Raw genomic sequence first — 20,799 nt, forward strand, 5'->3', positions numbered from 1 at the left:
ATAATCACTTAAGTTATCACAACAAGTTCACAATGAGACAGCCAAGTGACTAAAATTAGTCTTGAATTTTTGTGCACAGGCGTTCCCTCCAGCAAAGATATTATGACATAGATAAACATGGCGGATTGGCTTTAAGCCCCCCACTGCTGACGCCAGCAAACAACAAAGTGAAGATGTGCAGGGGGTTTACTTCTGTCACATCTGATAAGTACTACCAGAGTGTGTGTGTGTGTGTGTGTGTGTGTGTGTCACATCTGATAAGTACTACCAGAGGAGAATTACTGAGAGGAACCGTATTAAGTGCTCCTGATCCAACCGAGTCACCGATAAAAACTAACATCCTACCTCTTCCCATATGACTTGTGTACTGTTGGTAGTGAGCACAAGATCACACAGTAAATCTGCAAAATAAAAATGTTTAATTGACACATGGCCATTTGTTGAAGGCATTACAGGTTGATATAAGGACACGAACACATATTATTTATTACAACAACAATTTCATCTGAATTTGTGTCTATAAAACACAGTTTTAAGTCCATTAGCAACAGGATATTCAATGATTAAAAACCCTCCAGACTATATGTCATTTGGATGAATGACACAGATCAAAGTGAACAGTGAAGAGGTCCAAGCAGAACAGACTCTGATGCAGAACCCACTGAAAGCAGGCAAACACACCAGAACAGACCAGGTCCAGGAATGATCCCCTCTTCTCTGAGGACCAGGGAGGGTGATGTGGTGGCCATCTCTTACTCACGTCCACCACGAGCTGCTCTGCCCTGGCAGTGAACCCAGCACCGGCTCGTCGGTCTCTGAGATGGGCATCATGTCTTCTTCCTGCCCCGAGCAGGGGCCTGGGCGATGGTGAGGGCGTGGGCGAGCACGTCGGCCTGCTGTTGGAGGATGCCCGTCAGGAGGAACTCGGAGCTGACCACGGGGATGGACGCCGCCACGGCTGACGAGCAGAGCGCGGCGTCCTCTGCACACGACACCACCACTGTCTGGGGCTGCAGAGGAGAGAGGCAGGCCAGAGCTTTAACATCTTTACAGGACACTGCAATGGCACCGAGACTCAGGCCAGAGAATTACAGGGACAATACAGCACAGAAGAGACATCCACATTCACTGCAACAGTTTGCTCTGTGACCAACCTGAAAGGGAAAGTTATCAAAACATGGAGCCAACCTGAGATGTAAACATGGATGGTAAAATAAGCGATCAACTTTAATGTTGCTGTTTTCAGGGCTACAAAACTGGTACACTCGTAGCGTAAAACGGTCATGTAAATAGTCATTTCCAGTCTATATCTGAAAATACATGCTTATTATGCATTCACTGTGGTCATAGAACACCACACATCCTGTAGGACTTCATAATGAGCATACATTTATGTGCACAGCCTCAATCAATAACACTTCTCCCAAAGATACCATTTAATGCTACAATAATCAAATGACTACACTTCCTGAGGAATCACTACACATAATTGCCATGAAGAAATCGAACAATCTCGAACAAACGCGCCCTTCCACATGTTGCTGAACAGGAATGTGCATTCCATTATTTTATTTCCATGGTTGATCTCTTTCGCCTGTGTCCTTCTCAATACCATAGCCAAGCCATAGGCCTGATGTATCAGTGTTCCATCTGTCACCCCACAGGACTGGAATTCAATAACACATGAAAAATGGAAACTTGGCCCCAGCCGCAACTGGCTGGCGCACCTGCACCGTACGCCGGCGACCCGGGTTCGATTACCGCCCCGTACACCGCCCTCTCCCACTCACTTCCTGTCACTCTCCTCTATCCTGTCGCATTAAAAAGGCATAAAAGCCCAAAACATTTTTTTTTTTTAAATGGAAACTTAACATTAATCTTGAATGAGGCAGTAACAGCTGCTATTTAGATGTGTCGTGAAAATCTTTCACCCAAATCGGTCTCAATGTGAAACAGAGAGAGCCACTTATCTTCCTGTAGCTGAACACACTAGACACCGCAGATAAACAAAACAAATGTGGGAGACAATCTCTGAACAGAACAGTGATAAATGTGGAGAACAGGTGAGAGTGTCAGAGAAAGAGAGAGAGTGCATAAAACAGATCACCTCAAGTTTGTAAACAGTGAGCTGATGTACTGATGTAGGGGTTAGACAAAGTTACCTTGTTGACAGAGGGCATCTTGGGAAGGTAGCGAGCCCCACAGCTGACGATGATGTCCTTCATCTGTGCCGGCTCAGGCTTCACTGACCGTGTGACATGAATCTCATAACCCTGACATGGAACCAAAGAGTGACAAAGAGAAAACGGCAAAGCTGTTTGTTTGTTTCTTTGCTTGTAGAGAACCGTAGAGAACACACTACAGCACTGACTCCAGTGGATGAAATGTTCCTAGATGAGACGGTAAGGGAGGTGAGACCTGTAGGAGGGGCTGGCTGCTGGCCACACTCAGGGACTCCTGCAGACGGAAGTTAAACTTCCTCTCCTGCTCCGCGTCCTTCACCAGAAACTCATCAGCAGGCAGAAAGCTCCCAGCCCTCCCACACTGCAACACAACCAGAGGGACATTCACAAAGACTGCAAAAAGATGCGCTGCACACTTGTAGTGACTGTGTCTATATATGACAGTAAAGAGTAAAGATACAGATACAACAGGAGGCATAGTTATGCTTTTAAAAAAATGTGCAAACATGTTCCTCACTACAATACATAGTGAGGAAACGATCCATTTGTAATCAATATGTAAAAAAAACATTATTCACCCAACAACACCAACACAGAGAGTAATTGACGTTACATAAAGGGGTAAATAGTCTGCTTGGGTATGGTGGCAGCAAGACTTCAATTAGTATCGATTGCGCAAAAAAGAGAAGGCGACACAGATGGTAATTCCAACATCTACAACAAATGCACTCCTAGTTTGTACACTCTACACCAGTCCTCTGTCATTTTGTTTGCCTTGCGTTCCAGCTGAGTTCTTTGAGGCGGTCTGTGATGCATGCTGTGACCCTACCTTTTTCAGCCAATCGGGTGTAACGATAGGCACCCCTCTGGCCACTGCACACATGAACTTGACAGTCCGTCGCACCGCATCGGTGACCAGGTGCGTCATGTCGCTCACACCTTTGGCCATGCTGCCCCCTAGCCGGGCCACCACAGCCTCCGCCGCCTCATCAGACACCCCAGTGAACAGCACCTGGGCCAGAGAGAGGGGGGGGGGGGATATCAGCTGTGTGTGTGTGTGTGTGTGTGTGTGTGTGTTTTTGTTTAGCTTCTGATAGCTAAAATTAGATCAGAGATTATGCACATCCTCAGTGTTACATGAAAATGGCAGGGTGAAGAACTGCATCTTAGCACAGTAAACCCCATCAAAGCCATACGCGTATTGGAACGAGTGTGAATTACGGTGTTTGTGTGTTTTATATGGAAATGATTCCGTACCGTTCTGTGTGAGTGTATATGAGTGTAAGTGTATGTGACTGTGTTGAGAAAAAGAGTGTGTGTGTTTATGTGTGTGTGTGTGTGTGTGTGTGTTTATGTGTGCGTGTTTATGTGTGTGTTTGTGTTTATGTGTGTGTTTGTGTGTGTGTGTGTGTGTGTGTGTGTGTGTGGTGCTTACCTTGTGTGCCTGGCGCGAGGTGCCCACGGAGCGGCGGGCGGATTTGGTTGGGGTGGGCGACTCGGCAGCGGCTGCACCGCGCTTCCTGGATCCCTTGGCTGAGGACTCGTCAGGCTGAGAGGAGACATACAGGAGGAGAAGAGGAGAGAGAGAGAGCAGGAGAGGAAACAGAGATGGAGAGTTAAGTGCCCAGGAGTGGTCATTTAGGAAGAGAGTGAGAAGGACACAGCAATAAAAGAGAGAGATGAGAGAGGATGACGAAGTGGTCATTTAGGAAGAGAGCAGTACGGAGACAGATATGGTGTCAGATTTGGTCATTTAAATTTCCCCTGGGGATCAATAAAGTATCTATCTATCTATCTATCTATCTATCTATCTATCTATCTATCTATTTATTTAAGTAGCACACACAGCATCTTGAGAGAACCTCAGGCTGAAATGAATGAGAGAGAGAGAGAGTGAGAGAGAGAGAGAGAGAGAGAGAGAGAGAGAGAGAGAGAGGGGGCTGAAAGTGACAGTGTGGTCACTAAAGGCCAGGGCCACTGACAGGGGGCTCTAAGCTCTACCTCCCTTCACAGCCAGCACAGACAGCTCATTTCAATGGAGAGGCCGAGTCAGCGCTCCGCAGGGGAAACGGCCCGACTGTGAGACAGAGGAGGAGGAGGAGGGAGGGATGGAGGGAGGGAGGGAGGAGGAAGAGAGATGGACAGACAGGGAGAAGAGAGGGAGCAGGATAGAGAATATGTACAGGGCAGTGTGAAGTGTAGGGAGGGACTGAGATGGGGGGAGGAGAAATATGGACTGAGACACGAGAGAAGGGAGGGAGGGATAAGTTTAGGTGTGAATAGGAGAGGAAACAAGAGAGAGAGAGAGAGAAAGAGAGATAGATTACCTCAGCTGCTGCTGCCTCCTCGCTCTCCTCCACTTCCTTCTTCACCTCTTTCTTCTTCTGCGCCACAGACGGACGGCCTCTTCCCTTCCTCTCTGCTGGACCAGGGGCCGTCTCCTCGTCTGTCCTGTCCAGCTCCGCTCCTCCAGCGGCGTCCTCACTCTCCGCTTTCCTGTGTCCCTTTGGCACCTTCCCCTTCGAGCGAGGAATCTTGAATCGAACCTCCTCAGTCTCGTCAAGTTCCTCCAACTCTTCATCGTGACTCCTCTTCTTCCCTCTGTCTTGACTGGCCGGCGCAGAAACATCGGCGCTCGCGACGTCGGCGCTTTCGCTGTCCTCCTCGGCTGAGGTGCTCTGGCTGGACAGGCCGGCCTTCCGACCCCTACCTCGACCCCGGCCGGTGGCTTTCTGAGGGACGGAGTCTGGCTTGGGTGCGATGGCTCCCCTTCGACCCCGTGGGGCAGGACCAGCTTCCTCCTCAGCAGGCTTGTCCTCATCGTCGGCCTGGGCGGACACGCCAACGGTCGCCTCGTCTCCAGCCCCTGACTTGCGGCCTCTGCGGCCTCGTCCCGAGGTCTTGGTGGCCGAAGGTTCGGTGCCTTGAGTCTCTGATGGTGCTGGTTCAGGCTCTGCCACTGGGTCTTTCCCCTTCACACTCTTCCTCCCTCTTCCTCTCCCTCGGCCCTTACTCTGACTGGCCACACTGGCTGCTTCGGTCACTTCAGAGCACACCGAGTTACTAGAGGTAGATGGCCTTCGAGATCTTCTTCCAGACTGTGACTCACTCGAGCCATCCTCCAGTGCTGGCGTCTGTTCTCCAGCAGGGGGAGCTCTGGAGGCTCGTCTGGAGGAGCGCCTGGAGTGTGGCTCTGGCGCCCCCTGCCTGCTGGCGCTGCTGCGCACGCTGGACGTGGATCTCTCTGAGCTGACGGAGTTGGAGGAGCTGGAGCGAGAGCGTGTCCTTCGGGCAGGGCAGTCATCACTGGGCAGCACCGGCTCCTCCTGTCCACTGGGGGGAGCTGGAGCGGCACGTCTGGAGGCTGCTCGCCTCCCTCGTGTGGACGTCTGGGGTTTATCATCACTCTCTGGTTTCTCCATTTTAGGGTCACTGGTTTCTCTCTTCTCTTGCTCTCTCTCTTCCTTTTTCCTCTTCTCCATCTGCAGTCTCTCCTCTTCCTCTGCTTCTTTTCTTTCTTTTTCAAGTCTCTCCTTCTCCAATCGTTCTCTCTCTTCAGCCTCTTTTCTTTCCTTCTCTTCTTTCTCTCTTCTCTCCCTCTCTACTTTTTCCTTTTCTTCTTTTTCTTGTCTTTCTTTTTCAAGCCTCTCCTTCTCCAGCCTCTCTTTCTCCTCAGCCTCTTTTCTCTCTTTCTGTTCCTTCTCTCTCTTCTCCCTCTCCAATCTTTCCCTTTCTTCTTTTTCTTGTCTTTTCTTTTCAAGTCTTTCCCTCTCTAGCCTTTCTTTCTCCTCTTGCTCTTTTCTCTCCCTCTCTTCTTTCTCTCTCTGCTCCCTCTCTATTCTTTCTCTTTCCTCTTTCTCTTTTTCCAGCCTCTCCTTCTCCTGCCTTTCTCTCGCCTCAGCTTCTTTTCTCTCTTTCTCTATTCTTTCTCTTTTCTCTTTTTGTTGTCTTTCCTTTTCAAGTCTTTCTTTCTCCAACCTGTTTTTCTCCTCTTGTTCTTTTCTTTCATTCTCTTCTTTGTCCTTTTTCTCCCTTTCCTCCTTTTCTTTCCTTTCTTTTTCCAGCCTCTCCCTCTCTTCTCTTCTTTCTCTCTCTAACCTTTCTTTTTCCAGCCTCTCCCTCTCTTCTCTTCTTTCTCTCTCTAACCTTTCTTTTTCCAGCCTCTCCCTCTCTTCTCTTCTTTCTCTCTCTAACCTTTCTTTTTCCTGCCTTTCCTTCTCTTCTCTTTCAAGTTTTTCTTCCTGTTCTTTTTGCTCCCTTTCTATTTTCTCTTTCTCCTGCTGGTCTTTCACTCTCTCCAGCCTCTCTCGCTCCTCTTGCTCTTCTCTCTGCTGCACCACACTCTTCCTCCCTCGACCCCTCCTGACCTCCTGCACAGGCTTTTCTTCGGCCTCCTCCTCTTCCTCTCCAGCCCCCTCTCCTCTCCTCCGTCCTCCTCTCTTCACTGCAGGAGTCTTGCCCCTGGTCTGCCTCCTCGACTCCACACTCGTCCCCTCCTCCACCTCTTCTCCCTCTCTCTCTTCCCCCTCTACTTTCCCTCTGCCTCTGGTGCTTCTTGTGGTGACGGGCTCTTTCCCTGCTCCACGTGTCTTTGCTCTGGATGTGGAAGGGGCTGCCTGTGTATCCTCTTCCTCCTCCTCCTCCTCCTCACATGCAGCCATGGGCTGCGTTTCTGCAGTGGTCAGACAGGTGCTTGAAGGCATCTCAGCAGGCTTGCTCTCGTCTTCCTCCTGCTTCCCCTTACCTCTGCGTGCCCTCCCTCTCCTTTTGGGGGAAGCAGGTCCCTGCTCTCCCTTGTCTTGACCATTTTCATCACCAACAGCAGACACGGGCTGAGTTTCGATCACAGCGAGGTCAGAGTTGACCAGAGTCTCAGTGACCTCCAGCCCGTCCTCCACCTGTGCCCCTCTCCCTCCATGCGTTCTTCCTCTCCTTCTGGGGCCGACAGGCTTTGCTTCCTCCTCCTCCTCTTCGTCTTCCTCATCCACATTGGCCATTGGCTGAGTTTGAGCAGTAGAGAGGAGGCAGGAGCTGAAGGCGGCCTCAGCAGACTCAACCTCATCTCCAACAGGCCTCCTCTTCCCTCTGCGTGTCCTCTCACTTCGTTTGGGGGATGCGGGTTTTGATGCTTCCTCTTCAGCATCACCATCATCATCATCGTTCACGCTGACTGGCTGGGTTTCAGCAATGAGAAGTGTCTCGGAAGGTTGGCCATCATGACGTCCTTGTCCTCTACGAGCCCTGCTTTTTCTTCTAGATGGTGCTACCTTTGGTTCTTCCTCCTCCACCTCCTCCTCATCATCATCATTTAAGGCAGACATGGGTTGGGTTTCAGAGCAGGAGACACTAGAAGTGGTGTGTGATGCCTGGCCACCTGTGGAGGTCACAGTGGTTGCGCTCGTGCCTGGCTTGAATGGGTCATCATCACCGGTGTCTGCTGAATCTGAATCGCTGTGGAGCTGAAGTTCCTCGGCCTTGATCTGGGCAGTCGTGGGCCGTGACTCCTTCAAGCCGCCATCTTTCTCCTCCTCCACATCTGTGTCACTGTCCATGCAGATCTCCGCAGCAGGGACGTTTGCCTGCTTGGATTCATGGGCGGTGGCACTAGCTACCAAGTCTGTGGGAGTCACATCAGACATTCTTCCAGCCTCTTCACCTCCCAGCCTCTGGCTGCGTGGGAGGATAACCGTGTCGGCGGTGGAGATATGGGAGAAGGTGTCCAACTCCGTCAGCTGGGTGGCCTCCTCCTCCTCCCCTGGTCCTGCCACCTCCTTCAGCACCTCCCTCTGGGGCAGGGGCGTGGCTTCAGCAAGGCCAACAGCAATGTCGGTGCTCCTTGGCGCGGTTATGAAGAAGGCCTGGGTTTCAGCCGTGGCGCTGTCCACATGGCCGTCTTCCTCGTCTCTCACTGGCTCTGCAGCGTAGGCTTGCGTGGCCTGCAGAGCTCCGTAGTCCTGGGTTGCATCCAGGTCCGAATCCCCGTCCGAGTCCGAGTCCCTGATCTCGGGGAGGGCGTACGCCTGCGTGGCCTCGGTGGCCAGCTGCTGCTGCAGGCGACTGCTGTCCGACAGGCTGAGCTGGAGCTGTGCCGACCGCTCCGTGACGCCGCCTACGCAGAACAGCTGGGTCTCCTCCTCCAGAGCCGTCTCGTCAAGGGCGCTCAGCCCAGGAGGAGCACCGCCACCATGAGGCTTGGCCACAAAGGACTGGGTTTCTGGGACAAAGTCATCATCAGACGACGTCGCTGGGTTGAAGGGTGGAAGGCCTACAGGGCCTAAGAAGGAAGAAAGGGGAGTGGATCATTAGCAAATCATATCAGATGAGAGAACGTACATACAGAGACATCACAGAACTATTGGGCAGCCATGTCACAAATTTAAGTGAGAGACTTGACATACGCGCAAAATGATCTGCTGGACTGAGGAAGAGCTGAGTCTCCATCTCTTCTAGTCGCAACCCTGCTGTCAAATAAAGAAAAACAAAACAACAAACAGTGATTGGAATGTTGGCAGTATTTAGATAACAAATAATTACATAAGACTTCTTTCATCTTAACCCTCATGTTATCCTTGGGGTCAATTTGACCCTAAGCAACGTTTAACATCATAAAATATATGGTTCACTTTTTTTTTTTGCTTCATGTTTCATGACTTTTCCTCAATTGAAGGGTACAACAGAGTTAGCATTAAATTTGTACAATAATTTGTTTTCAATGTCCTGTACAAATATTTTGTACATTGATGTTCCTTGGGGTCAGTTTGACCCCAGCTGTATGAAACATAGGATACATGAATATTTGACACATTATGAATATTATTATTTGAATAGTATGAGAACATATTGTTATTATCATTATTACATATACACAAGTACATATAAGTCATTTTGGCAGGACTGTATAAGTCAAAAGAGGAAGCAACAGCAAGCCTTTGGGCTGCTGACACTGGATGGGCCAGTGTTTTGCCAGCCAGGGTTCCAAGGTTCATAAAGGGGTGTGGGGGGGTGGGATTGTTTTGTAGGGCTTTTGATGGTGGTTATTACACTCTTGTTAAGTACCCGTCACAAAAAATCTGGGTAACAATATTAATTATAATCATTTTCTGAGGGTTTATTTAGCTGGGGTCAAATTGACCCCAAGGATAAAGAGTGTCGGTAAGACTTGAGGATAACAGAAGGGTTAAATAAATAACGTTTTTAAAATCTTCCAAAACCTCTTCAATGTATTGTATTATATGGTATTGTGTTGGTTGTGGTTTATATAGAAATGAACTATATCAATGCGTGTAATCCCACCTGCTCCCATAGGGGTTGAGGACTGGAGTACTGCAGCAGAGGCCCTCTCACCAGGCTTCCTGGGTCTAGTGTCCTCTTGGAGCGCCTCCTCCACATCCGTGTCGCTGTCCATGTTGAAATCATCTGGCTTGGCTGGCGTCACAGCTGGAGGCGATGCCGGCTGTTTGCCCCCTCCGGTGCCCTCCTCCACATCAGCTGTGGACTCTGGAGCCCCAGGGGCCGCCTCAGCAGTGGGCTGGAGTCCAGAGGGATGCGGGGAGCCCAGGGGTGCAGAGGGGGCTGCTTGCTGCCCCGCGCTCTCATCCTCCACGTCGGTGTCACTGTCAGACTGGATTTCCAAGGCGGCCGCAGATATAGGCTGTTGGCCGGCACAGGCCTCTGTGTTTTTGCTGCTGCTGCCCGACTTGAATGGGTCGTCGTCATCTGTGGTGTCCGAGGCACTGTGGGACTGAGGCTCCTCTGGTTTGTCCTGAGCTGCAGTGGAAGCTGCGGTGTTGACATCTGCTTGTGTAACATCTGCCTGGTCATCCCCCTCCTCCTCCACGTCTGTGTCACTGTCCATATGAAATTCTGCCGAGGCCGCGTTCGCTGGCATGGATTCGGTCACATCAGTGCCTGGGGCTGTGTGTGCCGGTGGAGGGGCCATCTGCACAGTCTGGCCAACCTCATCTTCATCCTCCACATCTGTGTCACTCTCCAGGTGAAAGTCTGATGGGGCTGCTGTGGCAGCGGCAGCAACAGCTGCAGGACTGGATACATTCTCCCCTACTTCACAGACTGAAGCCTTTGTGGAATTAATGTCCGACACCTCATGGTCATCTCCCTCGACATCAGTATTACGGTCTATATGATAATCCGGATGCTTGGTGGCAGGTCCGGCGGATGCCCCCGCCACCAGATCCGCACTTGCCTCTCCATTTGCAGCGTGCGGTGAGCTCCTCCCCTCCACCTCCCCCGTCTCCTCCTCTCCCTCCACATCAGTGTCACTGTCCATGTTAAACTCCAGGGGGTCTGGCCTGGGCTTGTTCAGCGCCGCCTCAGTGCTCCTGTCAGTCCAGATGGATCCTCCTGAGCTCACGGTCTCGTTCACTCTTCCCCTCACTGAGGAAGAGGGGCTGTGCAAAGCCACCAGCAAAACTCAGTTACATAACACGCTAGTTACACAAATACAACCTCAAGCAGTGGTCAAAAAACTAATGTGAGGACAAGGATAAGCTAAATGTTATCTTAAGATTCTGGCAAGGATTTGTTCTCAAATCATACTATAAATTGTAGATGGTAAGTAGCTTTTCATGTGCATGACAATATGGATAATATAATACAGATGAATAAGCCTTTTATTACGATTTAAAATGGAATGAGAAACCCCAGCTATACCTCTCTGGTATGTAAGAAGTGCCTGACGGACTCTGGAACGTTGAACAAGTGGGCTGAGGCATCCTTGGAGAGTCTGAATCTGAAGACACTATAGGAAAAGAGATTGGATTTATTTATATATATTCCAGCCCTAATAACAATGCCCATGGGGTATTTTCTGCTTATGAAGCCCAGGGGGTCATCTCATGCATTCAATATCCCATTATCTATCACACTCACAATATGTTTTATATACTGTAAGCAAATTACATTATGATTGCTTTGCAAGCCATGTAATTTCTCATTCAGAACATTACACAATGCATGTGCTTTATGTACCATGTTGCAAAACAATAAACCTGAACCAAAACAAATAGTCTGCACATCAGAAAAAAACACTGAAATACTGAAAGATGTTGTGGTTTACGGATATGCAATGCATCTATATCAGCATATTTGTGTAAACAGATACAGCATGTTTACCTAAAGTTTTGGTTGCTCTTGGCCTCCATCCCTCTCGCTCTCCATCAGACTCTGAGTCAGATGCAGTGACCAGGGGGGCAGGACTTTGGTCCTTCTGCTCCAGCCTGGCCGACATGCCATGGCTGCCTCTCGGTTTGGCATCCCCATGCTGCCCACTGCTGGGTGTCAGAAACCCCCTCTCCCCATTGGCTGCCCTCTCCACTGCTCTGACAGCCTCTGTGTGCGTCTCTGTCCTCAGATTCACTTTGTAGCAGTCCCCCTGAGGCACGAGTGTCTGCTCACCCCTCTCTCCACCAAGGCAGTCTGGTGTCCTCGCTCTACCCTTGCCAGTCTCTCCCTCAGCTGTCCCGACAGGGGCATACTGGCAAGGCAGATCGGCTAGAGTCACTTTATCCCCCTCGCTCAGGGCATAGCGCACGTGGGGTGTTAGCTTCAAGCGGCCTTTCCTGGTGCCATTCAGGCTGCCCATGTCCCAGATGAGGGCTTCTATGGCTCCACTGGCATGTTGTCCGTTCGAGCGGAACACAGAGATGGAAATGGTGGCGTGGCGCTTTGACATTGACGAGGCAGGTAAGGGCACTGTGCAGAAAGTAGCATCACGGCCCAAAATATTCTCTCCTGGGTAAAGAAGCAACTCTAAAAAGAAAAGGGAAGGTAAAAGCGACAGTAAGAAGAGAGTCAGACCAGAAACACTTCACAAAACATTAGGTAGAATATAGGACAGTGTCAGGCAGCTAATTAACTCCCAGCTGGATAGATCCTTTTTACACACGAACCACTTCCATGAAAAAGGTAACAGGTGTGCTCTGAAAAACAAATGACTCACCAGTCTCTGGGACATGCACATTCTTGAAAACTTTCAGTTTAGCCACTGGCTGTGCTTCCTCCTCGTCAGCACTGTCATCCTCTTGCTCTTCTTCATCATCATCAAACGGGAAATCCTGAACCACTTGTGTTGCATCCATCTTTCCACTGCACTACAATAAACGGAACGAATGGCAAAGGTCGCAAAAAAATTTAAGCCGGTCACAAAACGTCTATAGTCTTTGATATCAGTAAGATAGAAGTTATTTCAGCTAGTGCACATTTCACAGGACAGTTAGGTTCATCTGTAAAGACCTGAACCTACATGGCCATATTTTCTTTTTGGCTAATTTCAAAGTCTAATATGGCTTTAATTATGATTAAGATAAGTTATCGATAACAACTTAAAGTTAGCTCTAAGCTTAACTAATACAGCCTGTCTAGCAACTAACAACATAGCGTTAGTGTTACAACACGTCCCTGTGGCTTGCTTGTAATACATTGTGTGGATAGTAAATATATCAAAAGGCTAACATTACAACAAACGTTAGCTGGTTGTCTCAAGGAGGCTGCTGCTTGCTGCTTGGCATGCCCTAGAACTTATTGTGTAAATAAACCAGCAAGCTAATCTTACAGTACGTTGTTCACTATACAACGACGTAATTCACCGAGGCATTTTAGTGTCTACTAGATAAGAAATATATCCATGCAAACATTTACAAATATTACCAATACCTTCAGTAAACTTCTTTCATTTCACCGTTGCGAAGATACCAGGGAAAAGAATGCTGGAAGCTGGCCGTTCGTTTCCGGTATTTTCTCCGCCTACTGAAAAAATCAATTGGCTGGAGTAAATGCCAGTAATTCTTTTGCGAAATATTATTGGTTAATGAAAATGTCATTTGTGTCAATCTGAGCATTAATTGGCTATATGCAAGTAACCTGCACTATTTAGTCCTGAAATTTACCCCCCGCGCCAACGCTTGAAAACAAGGGGCGTATTTCCCATCTACCAATTAGGCGTCCTCTTGCATTTTCAGTCAGATATTAATGAATAGTTCGACTGGACCTGTTGTATGATTGTAAACAAATGTTAAGCTAGGCCTAAAACATATTTTGCATTTTTGGCTCGAACAAACTCACCTGAAAAGGTTTCTGACAGCCTTGACCAGGGGTGTAGTGGTAAAATAAGAGGTGGGTAAACTATAAATTCTGTGTTAAGCTGCGCCTTGCGGTATCAGATGGTGGAGGTTATTGTCCAATGTTTATAATAATACCAGGGGGATAATACCAATGGGCACTAGAATGTTGATGAGTGTACATATTGTGAATGTGGATAATACAGTGTGATTTTTGAATGTTAAAAGTTCAATTGGTGAATACATTCTTTTGGGAGGTGGATAAACTCTAATAAGAGGTGGATAAACTGCGTTTACTCGCGTTTAGCCTCCACTACACCCTTGGCCCTGACATTGCTTGCACAGGTAGGCTAATTTAATAAAGCAAAGACATCTAGCATATCTGAACTTTAGAATGTTGTGCATGTACAGTAGACTAATATGATAGCCTACACGCCAGGACACATGCAAAGATATAATGGGACCTCAGTACCAGAGTAGCTACACCCTCCTTGCCCCCTATAGGCCTATGATATTGATATTGAAATGTATAACAGCATGGCTAGTAGTATTGCAATAACTGACAGACTATTTTGTTATATTCTATTAAATTTTGTAGGCCAAGTTGTCATTGTTTTATATTTTAACAGTGGCCTTTACCTTAACTTAAGCTATATATTGCAATCAACCTCTTCACTCATGCTTAGTTCCACAGAATTCAAATATCTACAACAATGTTTGAACAATGTTCAGTTTTATTTTTTATTATCTCCCTCAGTACTTTTCAATATGAAATAAAAACAATACATTGAGATGAGAAGAAATTAAACACACGCACACACACTCTCAAAGTTGTTTGGGGACATGGATGAAAAGAAATAAAGCAAGTTCACATTTCTTAATCTCAGTCCTCTGAACACTTCAATTCCTCAACTAACCTCAACTAACCTTTGCACATTTGTCATTGGAGCCATAGACATTCAAACAGTACCAGCCTTATCCTCCCCCTCATCATTCAGTCCTGGGTCAATGAGATTTTCATTGTGCTCCTCCGAAAGACGTTGGTTGGCGTCCAAGAGAGGCTTCTCCACTCTACATCATTCTACCCCCCACTACCCAACTCCCCCAGTGCTTCCAGTAAAATGTCTGACTAATCATTGCTGTTGTCCTCATGGAAAAGGAACTCACTGAAATGCCATCCCTGCAAGCAGCACCGACTCCTCTGTGCCAGTTAGGTCTGCTTGTAGTGCAACACAAGGTAAGATTAAAAAAGACAATTCTAAAAATGGGAAAGAATAGATGAACACATTTCCAGTTGTTTCCATTCTATATCATTTCAGCACTTTATCTGCCTTTGAGTAAAGCAAAGTGGATGTAAAAACAGACAGAGCACAGCAAGATAAAAGTGCTTATTCTCCCACTGCAACAGTACCGATTCTTCTGGTCACTAGGTTTTTCCCCTTCAATTATTTAGGCATTGATTGTGTCCTCACACAATCCCTCTCAAATCAAAGTCGACCTTATGAAACCAGGCCAGTAGGAATACGTTGGGACTAGACCATTTTCTGTTCCTTTTCAGTTTTTTTTTTTTTAAAGAAATTAATCGGAGAATGACAATGAGAGAGTAATGAAACATAAAACTAAACACACATTTGGCATGTTGATTTTATGGTGAAAAGATCTTTTCACTTCAACATTTAATCTATAGGCTCTGATCTGATTCTTTTGGCCGCTTTTTTTCTAATACTAGTTACCTGATACAACTGCTGACTTCTTCCATACAGGTTTTCCTACGACATAACCCCCCCATCTCCCACATCAACTAATTCTTGACTAAACTTTCTCTGGCTGCTTAGGCATCCTGCTCAGCATCCTCATCGAACTCTCCCTCTTCCTCAGCTGTGGCATCCTGGTACTGCTGGTACTCGGACACCAGGTCGTTCATGTTGCTCTCGGCCTCGGTGAACTCCATCTCATCCATCCCCTCTCCAGTGTACCAGTGCAAGAAGGCCTTGCGGCGGAACATGGCGGTGAACTGCTCCGAGATGCGCTTGAACAGCTCCTGGATGGCTGTGCTGTTGCCAATGAAGGTGACTGCCATCTTGAGTCCTCTTGGGGGGATGTCGCAGACAGCTGTTTTGACGTTATTTGGAATCCACTCCACAAAGTAGCTGCTATTCTTGTTCTGGACATTGAGCATCTGCTCGTCCACCTCCTTCATGGACATTCTGCCACGGAAGACCGCTGCAACGGTGAGGTAGCGACCGTGACGTGGGTCGCAAGCTGCCATCATGTTCTTGGCATCGAACACCTGCTGGGTGAGCTCAGGCACTGTGAGGGCACGGTACTGCTGGCTGCCACGGCTGGTCAGAGGGGCGAAGCCGGGCATGAAGAAGTGCAAGCGAGGGAAGGGCACCATGTTGACGGCGAGCTTGCGGAGGTCAGCATTGAGCTGGCCAGGGAATCGCAGGCAGGTTGTAACGCCACTCATGGTAGCTGATACCAGATGATTGAGGTCGCCGTAAGTGGGCGTGGTTAGCTTGAGTGTGCGGAAGCAGATGTCATACAGAGCCTCATTGTCAATGCAGTAGGTCTCGTCTGTGTTCTCAACTAGCTGGTGTACTGACAGGGTTGCGTTGTAGGGCTCAACCACTGTGTCAGACACTTTGGGTGAAGGCACAACACTGAAGGTGTTCATGATACGGTCAGGATACTCTTCACGGATCTTGCTGATGAGTAGGGTGCCCATGCCAGAACCGGTACCACCACCCAGGGAGTGTGTGAGCTGGAAGCCTTGGAGGCAGTCACAACTCTCAGATTCTTTCCTCACCACATCCAGCACCGAATCCACCAGCTCGGCACCTTCCGTGTAGTGGCCCTTGGCCCAGTTGTTACCGGCACCACTCTGACCTGGAGAGAACAAATGTGGACTTTTGAGACTAACGTGATTTCAGTTAATGTAAAGTAAGTAGTGCATACATCGCTTTTGATCTCAACACTCGATCACCAAGCAAACTCCAAGCGAATCATCTCAGGGCACTTCCATTTAACGTTAATGTAAATTGCTTTTTGATGTATCTTACCAAAAACAAAGTTGTCAGGTCTGAAGATCTGTCCAAAGGGTCCTGAGCGCACCGAGTCCATGGTGCCAGGCTCCAGGTCAACTAGGATGGCCCTGGGCACATATTTACCTCCTCCACGAGAGGCAGACAGAAAAAAAGAAAAAAGAAACAAAAACACCAGCTCAAAACACAGGAGAACAGTTTTAGTCTAGTGGTGTTCCATCAGTCCAAAGGCAAACAGTTAGAATATGATCCAGTTGATAAGGTATCCTACCACCTTTTCTATTTATGATTAAAATGATTCACTTCATCTATTTAGCTGTACAAATACTGGCTACTTCTCTCTGTTTGCATTTCAGGATTTGAAAAGTCAATACATCTTTAAAGTGATATAAATTGTGGTATACATTGTTATTTTGTATCTTTATGTCAAGTGAGATGCAAAGTCCTTAAGTTTGGTACCTGTGGCCTCATTGTAGTACACACTGATGCGGTCCAGCTGCAGGTCACTGTCTCCATGATAGGTGCCAGTGGGGTCGATCCCATGTTCGTCGCTGATCACCTCCCAGAACTACGAGACAGGAAATAAGACTTTCTGTGAGGGACATAGTGTAGTTATGATTTACCTACAAGTCAGTGAGGAGTAGAGTGATTACACTGAGTGATAATTATCTATGAATCTAAAAGAATAAGAGGATCATTTTTACTCCTAGGCATCTGATACCTTTTGCTATTCAGTGACTTTGTATTTAATTGTTGAAATCCCCTACACAATGCTACAAAAATCTCAGCATAGACAAAATAATTCCTGGTCACGATGACACATTGGCTCACAGTCTGCAGCTTTGCGTTTTGTTTCTGCGGTCTCCATTTGTTGAAAATAACCTGGAGGATTGTATGTTTTAGCATGCAAACTTAATTCAGACTCTGCTTACACCCCAGACAAATGTTTGTGGTGATGTCTACCGATTTTATGGTTGAAGCTTGTGAAATGCAGAATTAAAGAGAGGATTTGGAGTAATCTGGATAAGCTGCCTGAATTTCAGTCAAGCAGAGTTAAGTGAGGCTGGCCATAAAGCCCGGACCTAATCTCAAAACATTTTGCAAAACCAGACACAATTTTCAGTTGAATAAAAAATCTGCATGGACCAAAGAATGAGGCCTGTCCAGAAAAATCAGTTAACAGTGACCTCATTCATGACAAAACGAGAGAGAGAGACTGATGAAGACATATAAGGATATAGATAGCTTTCTTGGAGATGTGAAAATAATTGTTTTGAAAGAATGAGGACAATGGCCAGGGACACACCCAGATCATCCTACATCCTCGCTGCTTCCTGTTTAGAACATGTCATTCAAATTAAAAGGAGACCTTTTAAAAGAATAGTACCCATAGGAATCTAGGCATTTTATAATCTCAGGGAAACTGAATGTGCATGTAAGCCAACAATTATTTTTACAGTAGATTATAGAGACATTACTTTAATGACTGAAAGACATCCTATGGTTTCAATATTGATTCAAACTATTTTCAGCAAAGGGGAATGTATCTAGATGCATGTCCATTCTGTTCCCAAATCCCCCATAGCCTCAGCTGTTCTATCTCCCTGTCCCCACCCCATTCCTAATTATGTTTGAGGGACATTGATTAGGCAGCATCCTACAGTCAGTGGGTTTATACTGCATTAAAATCATTGTCTCTAGGGGAGATATTTTAGGCTAATGATGGGGTTTTTCTGTCCATAACCATGAAACGAGGAAGTCATTTGTTCTCATGCCTTGAACCTTACGTAAAAAACGATGGAATGTTCACACAGCCCTTGAGATGGCATTTTGCAAGGTCGCTTTTCTATACCCTCAATGAGCAAGACATTGGAAAGAAGCTTTTCGATTTGCCGATTTATTCCCCCTTGCATTATTAATAATAAATAATAATAATAAAAAAGTATAATAATAATAATTTCGACAAGGGTTATGGTATCTTTCTTTGTCAGTTGATTGCCCCACCCATGAGTCTTGTATCAGCCTTCTTTAAGTATAGCCTAGGTCTACAACCCCCACTTCTTCAGAATGTATAGGCTATGCATTCAGTAATCAAGAAATAGACTAATCTGATAAAAAAAAAATCTTCAACTAGTCAAGAATGGGTTTGGACAAAATGTCTAGCCACGCGCTCTGATTTCCCCATTGTCTGCTTTTGCACCACCTATGGGGCAGTAACAGGCAGACGAGAATCCCAGTTATGATTCTGACAGCTGTCCAACGGAGCTTATGGCAATGGCATGGTGTGACCAGACAATAGTGACAATAAAAATTCGACCAAACAAGCGGACAGCAGCGACGTGTCGAAAAGGCAGTGTCACGCCCATAATTTAAAAGGCAAGCACCACGCCATTCAAGCTATCTCCTGCAATAGCCTACCGTTATTCGAAGTTCTCCATCGTGGGATATCTCTATAGTTTTCATTGAATTGTTCAATATATAATCATTGAACATTCGATAATATTTCAATATTCATCGCAGCATCCAAAATATAGCCTAGTTAAGAAAGTTTAGGTGGAGCTTGCTTTTTCTTTTTCCTAAATGAGCGTCTACATGTTGCAGGCAATTATGAAACAATAAAAAACAATACACAATGGAAATATAACATCAGTAGCCCGTAAGAATATGCATAAGGATTAACTGTCAGTCTTTTATAAAATCTTCATTCAGTCGAGTGCCTCCAATTAATGGTCTACACCCCACCCAATTAAAAGACATTAAATGGACAGGACAATATAGGCTACCCGTGCAATGGCCTAGAGGTAATACACAAAAAGGAAACTTCTGATAAATGCACTTGCAGTTGATTCTAAAATAGCATTACACTAGGCTACTAGATATTATATTAGGCTATCTAATATTTTTTTTAAACATTTCCATCCTTACCTTGGCACCAATCTGGTTACCACATTGCCCAGCCTGAATGTGTACGATTTCTCTCATTGTTACAAGATGATGTGCAACTTTTACAAAGTAGGCCTGAGAGCTGCAGTCCAGCGAGACGCCACAGTCTGGGTGAGCACGAGCAGCACCGGCTGGACAAAGGATTTATAAGTCTGGACTGAATCCAGAACGAGGCTAAGGGTAGTAAATGGGCGTGTCTGGTGCTTTCCTCCAGTTGTTGAGGCTTTCTAACTGGTGTGTAGAATATCAGAGGTGTGTGAGAGAACAGTATATGCCTGCATCACCAAATTATAACCAGAAAGTGTATGGAGACAAATCAGCCTCATACGTTTTGTATCACGGCTTGTAACTGTAGAAATTATTTGTAAAAATTATAATTGCACAAGTAGGCTTATCAATATTACAAATAGGCCTATGTCTTAGGCCTATTCTACAGACAAGCCTACAGATACAAAACTAAATTAACTATAGAACTGATTTGTAATTGGCACAAATAATTTGCACAATTAATTCCCAATATTACACATATGTTCAACACATACAAATCTATTCTAGCACAAACAATCTCACTGTTATAAATGTCTTCCGATAACAAATCTATAGACTAGTTTTAAATGTATGCTACACCAACACATATGGGCCTATCTTAGGGTAGCCTACCTTATCTCGTTTCTTTTCTACAATTAGCCCAGGCCTACAAATAGCCCAGCCTACTTTTGTGACCTTTTGCGCACCAAGTAGAAGAAAACTTAAAAAAGCCCTATCAGAGCCCGTTTACGGAGAGCCGGATTACTCCCTATTAACTCCATTGTACCTGCAATCTGTTGTAGTTCCGCTAGGGGCGATCACGAATAAGTGCAAAAACAATGGGGGTCTATGGAGCTAGACGGCTAAATGTGTCTCTTTCACCTGGTTGTCGTTGAAAAATCGAATATATGATTGTGGTTTCTGCAAGCTTAATATGGATTATAGCTCAAAAGTTGAATGAACGAGTACTTGCGTACTTTCGATTTCTTACAGGTTGGGTCGTTGTTGCCCACAACACACTATCTTTCTGCTAATGAATGACTTCATTGACGCATTTGAAAGGCTTTTTAAATCTAATAAGTGACTCAAAAATATAATACTCAGCGGTCTGTATTTTCTCTGTCCCCTCTTTCGCATGCAAAATTCAAATTTCTGGGCAAAAAATTATATCCAGAGAAAAGTGGATTTGAGGGGTATAGCTCCATAGACCTCCATTCATTCTGCACTTATTCGTGAGCGCCCTCATGTGGAACCAGAAAAGGAACTGCAACCAGTTCAGAAACCGGAAGTTTCCCGAGAGTGGCGGTTCTCCACTTGTTAGACATTCTCTGGCCCTATGCAAGTCTGGTTATTCTTGCATATTCGGTTTTTCCGCGGAGAAGCACTAAAAGTCCAAAAAGTGTTGTAGAACCATCAGAACGACTCTCAACCTGCATAATTAAGGTCATTTTTGCTAAAATTGTTGCATAGGGCTTCTTTAACAGCAATGGATTAATAACTCGCTGCCCTAACCACTAGGGGTCAGGG

The 20,799-nt window shown here is 46.4% G+C and overlaps 2 protein-coding genes across 3 annotated transcripts; both read right to left on the reverse strand.

Annotated features, from left to right (window-relative positions):
• Positions 1-400: 400 nt before the first annotated feature.
• On the reverse strand, positions 401-12,914 carry mdc1 (mediator of DNA damage checkpoint 1). Its single transcript, XM_048261249.1, has 13 exons — positions 12,855-12,914; positions 12,142-12,292; positions 11,316-11,951; positions 10,854-10,941; positions 9,477-10,591; positions 8,582-8,644; positions 6,521-8,457; positions 4,511-6,193; positions 3,619-3,732; positions 3,013-3,195; positions 2,419-2,544; positions 2,163-2,273; positions 401-1,010 (listed from the first exon to the last, which is right to left on the reverse strand). The coding sequence occupies exons 2-13, from the start codon at positions 12,278-12,280 to the stop codon at positions 828-830; spliced, it is 6,378 nt and encodes a 2,125-aa protein (XP_048117206.1). The 5' UTR covers positions 12,281-12,292; positions 12,855-12,914; the 3' UTR covers positions 401-827.
• Positions 12,915-13,974: 1,060 nt separating this feature from the next.
• Positions 13,975-19,370, reverse strand: tubb5 (tubulin, beta 5). 2 transcript variants are annotated; one of them, XM_048261247.1, is made up of 4 exons: positions 19,228-19,370; positions 16,762-16,870; positions 16,321-16,428; positions 13,975-16,147 (listed from the first exon to the last, which is right to left on the reverse strand). In XM_048261247.1, exons 1-4 carry the CDS (start codon positions 19,282-19,284, stop codon positions 15,090-15,092), a joined length of 1,332 nt encoding a protein of 443 aa, XP_048117204.1. In that variant the 5' UTR covers positions 19,285-19,370; the 3' UTR covers positions 13,975-15,089. The 2 variants fall into 2 exon arrangements, with proteins under 2 accessions (XP_048117204.1, XP_048117203.1); XM_048261246.1 differs by having other exon boundaries at positions 16,321-16,431.
• Between the last annotated feature and the right edge of the window lie 1,429 nt (positions 19,371-20,799).

This window comes from Alosa alosa, chromosome 13, assembly GCF_017589495.1.
Source record: "Alosa alosa isolate M-15738 ecotype Scorff River chromosome 13, AALO_Geno_1.1, whole genome shotgun sequence".
In the NCBI taxonomy this organism is placed as follows: Eukaryota; Metazoa; Chordata; class Actinopteri; order Clupeiformes; family Clupeidae; genus Alosa; species Alosa alosa.